Source organism: Malurus melanocephalus, unplaced genomic scaffold (assembly GCF_030028575.1).
Source record: "Malurus melanocephalus ecotype Western Australia unplaced genomic scaffold, MMel_1.1 scaffold_453, whole genome shotgun sequence".
In the NCBI taxonomy this organism is placed as follows: domain Eukaryota; kingdom Metazoa; phylum Chordata; class Aves; order Passeriformes; family Maluridae; genus Malurus; species Malurus melanocephalus.
This window is the reverse complement of record NW_026623685.1, coordinates 293027-294974: the sequence shown is the minus strand read 5'-3', so window position 1 is coordinate 294974 and position 1948 is coordinate 293027. Positions and strand designations below refer to the sequence as shown.

Here is a 1948-nt window from a genome sequence, read left to right as displayed (position 1 = left end):
CCACCCACCCCACAGTTCCCCCTTGCAGAGGTCCAGGTCCCACTTGACTCCTCATTGTGCCCACTGTCGGTGCCCACGCAGCACCCGCACCAGGGTGGCAGGTCCGGTGCCCGCCAGCGCCTGGCGAGGATGGGGCAGGGAGGGATGGGCATCCCAGTGGCTCAGCACAGCCCTCCCAGCGCCGGCGGGCTCAGAGGTGGCTCTCGGCTGTGCTCTCAGGAAACTCATAGCAGTGGTGATGGCCCCCCAAGGCGAGGTGCTCGGCCGTGCTGCGCCCGCTCCTGTCGGGGTGCTGGGAGCCGGGCTGGGGGGCCAGGCTGCGCCTCACCCCATTGCTGCAGCCACTCACCAGCTGGTGCTTCTCGCAGGTGCTGCCGGCACCGTTGCGGGCGCTGGGTGCGTGGCTGTAGGTGTGCTTGTACTCCTCAGCCAGGTCCTTCCCCAGCTTCCAGCGCTGCCACCGCTTCAGCAACTCTGCCTGCACCTGCGGGCAGCGGCTGTCAGCGTGAGTCCAGTGTTTACCCTGCTGCCCGTGCCCTGCTGTCCCTGCTGCCCGTGCCCCTGCTGCCCATGTCCTGCTGCCCGTGCCCTGCTGTCCCTGCTGCCCGTGCCCCTGTGCCCGTGCCCCTGCTGCCCATGCCCTGCTGCCCGTGCCCTGCTGCCCCTGCTGCCCATGCCCCTGCTGCCCGTGCCCCTGCTGCCCATGTCCCTGCTGTCCATGCCCCTTTGCTCCGCTCACCTCCTTGTTGACGAAGCAGTAGAGAATGGCCACCAGCATGCCCTGGGAGAGGGAGGAGAGGCATAACCAGACCCCAGTCTAGTCCCTCCTGAGACTGAGTGTCCCCATGGAGAGCTGGTCCTGGTCCTGCAAGRGCTGGGCTCACCTGGAAGGAGCTCAGGAAGAGGTCGAAGAAGAGCTTGACGTAGCGCAGCGTGCCCTGGGCGTGCTCATCTGTGACGAAGGCAAAGACCACCTCATGGATGCCCAAGAGCGGGATCAGCGTCAGCGTGGACTTGGCCAGCCTGTGGCATGGGGATCATGGTGGGCACACGTGCTGCCCTGTGTTTCCACGGTGCACACACGTGTGTGCCCACAGCAGGGTGAACACAGCCACAGCCAGCACCCACCTGAACTTGTAGTCGGTGTAACGCATCTGGTGTGCACGGAGCTTGGACACGAGGATCTGGATGATGCGGATRAAGATGAAGAAGTTGATCTGCAATGGAACGGAGTGAACCATCAGTGGCATGGGCAGGGCCAGAGGCTGACAGGACACGTCTGTCCTTCCTGGGCAGCCCCTCTCACAGCCATCTCGGGCCTGTGACAGAGACACGGAGCAAGCAGTGGGCTCACCAGGATGGCCAAGAACACGGGGAAGCGAAGGATCCACCAGAAGCCCATGTTGTTGTTTGTGGACCAGCACCTGCAGAGTGGAGGGATGGGGACTGCCAGCAAGTCCCCTGACCACACGGCTGCTGGAATCTGGCATGGCACTGGCAGCCACAGAGCAAACCCTAATGCCCAGCACCCTGCTCCTTGCACAGGCAATGGTGTGGAGSATTTCCATGGCCATCATACCATCCCCACATGCACCCTCTGTGCCCTGTGCCCCCTGTCCACAGCAGGGCTGGTACTCACTGGATGTTTTCGTAGAGGAACTTCACGATGACCCAGGGAATGAGGAACAGCATGGGTGCCCCTGAGGGGAGGTGGGCAGAGGGCAGATGAGGCACAGCCGGGGGGATGGACAGGGGGGCAGCCCACCCACACTCACCCCAGCCGATGCACAGGTACAGGGTGAAGTAGCTCCTCTCGGAGAAGACGGCCACCACCAGCAGGTTGTGCAGGTAGATGCCTTCCACCAGCAGCCAGCAGTAGTTGGCCACGATGCCGTACTGCATGAAGACTGTGGCTGCCCGGCATCCTGCGGCTGCCTGTGGGCACGGG

General features: G+C 64.0%; 1 protein-coding gene across 1 annotated transcript in view; it reads right to left on the bottom strand.

The window, feature by feature from the left end:
- Positions 1 to 8: 8 nt before the first annotated feature.
- GCGR (glucagon receptor) overlaps positions 9 to 1948 on the bottom strand; it is a 9974-nt gene continuing 8034 nt past the window's right edge. Inside the window, exons 8-14 of the mRNA XM_057380460.1 lie at positions 1776 to 1935; positions 1640 to 1700; positions 1355 to 1424; positions 1129 to 1217; positions 885 to 1023; positions 740 to 781; positions 9 to 484 (exon numbers count right to left, since the gene is read on the bottom strand). Of these exons, the coding sequence (XP_057236443.1) occupies positions 191 to 484; positions 740 to 781; positions 885 to 1023; positions 1129 to 1217; positions 1355 to 1424; positions 1640 to 1700; positions 1776 to 1935 (855 nt within the window). The 3' untranslated portion in view covers positions 9 to 190. The remainder of the gene's footprint in view (positions 485 to 739; positions 782 to 884; positions 1024 to 1128; positions 1218 to 1354; positions 1425 to 1639; positions 1701 to 1775; positions 1936 to 1948) is intronic.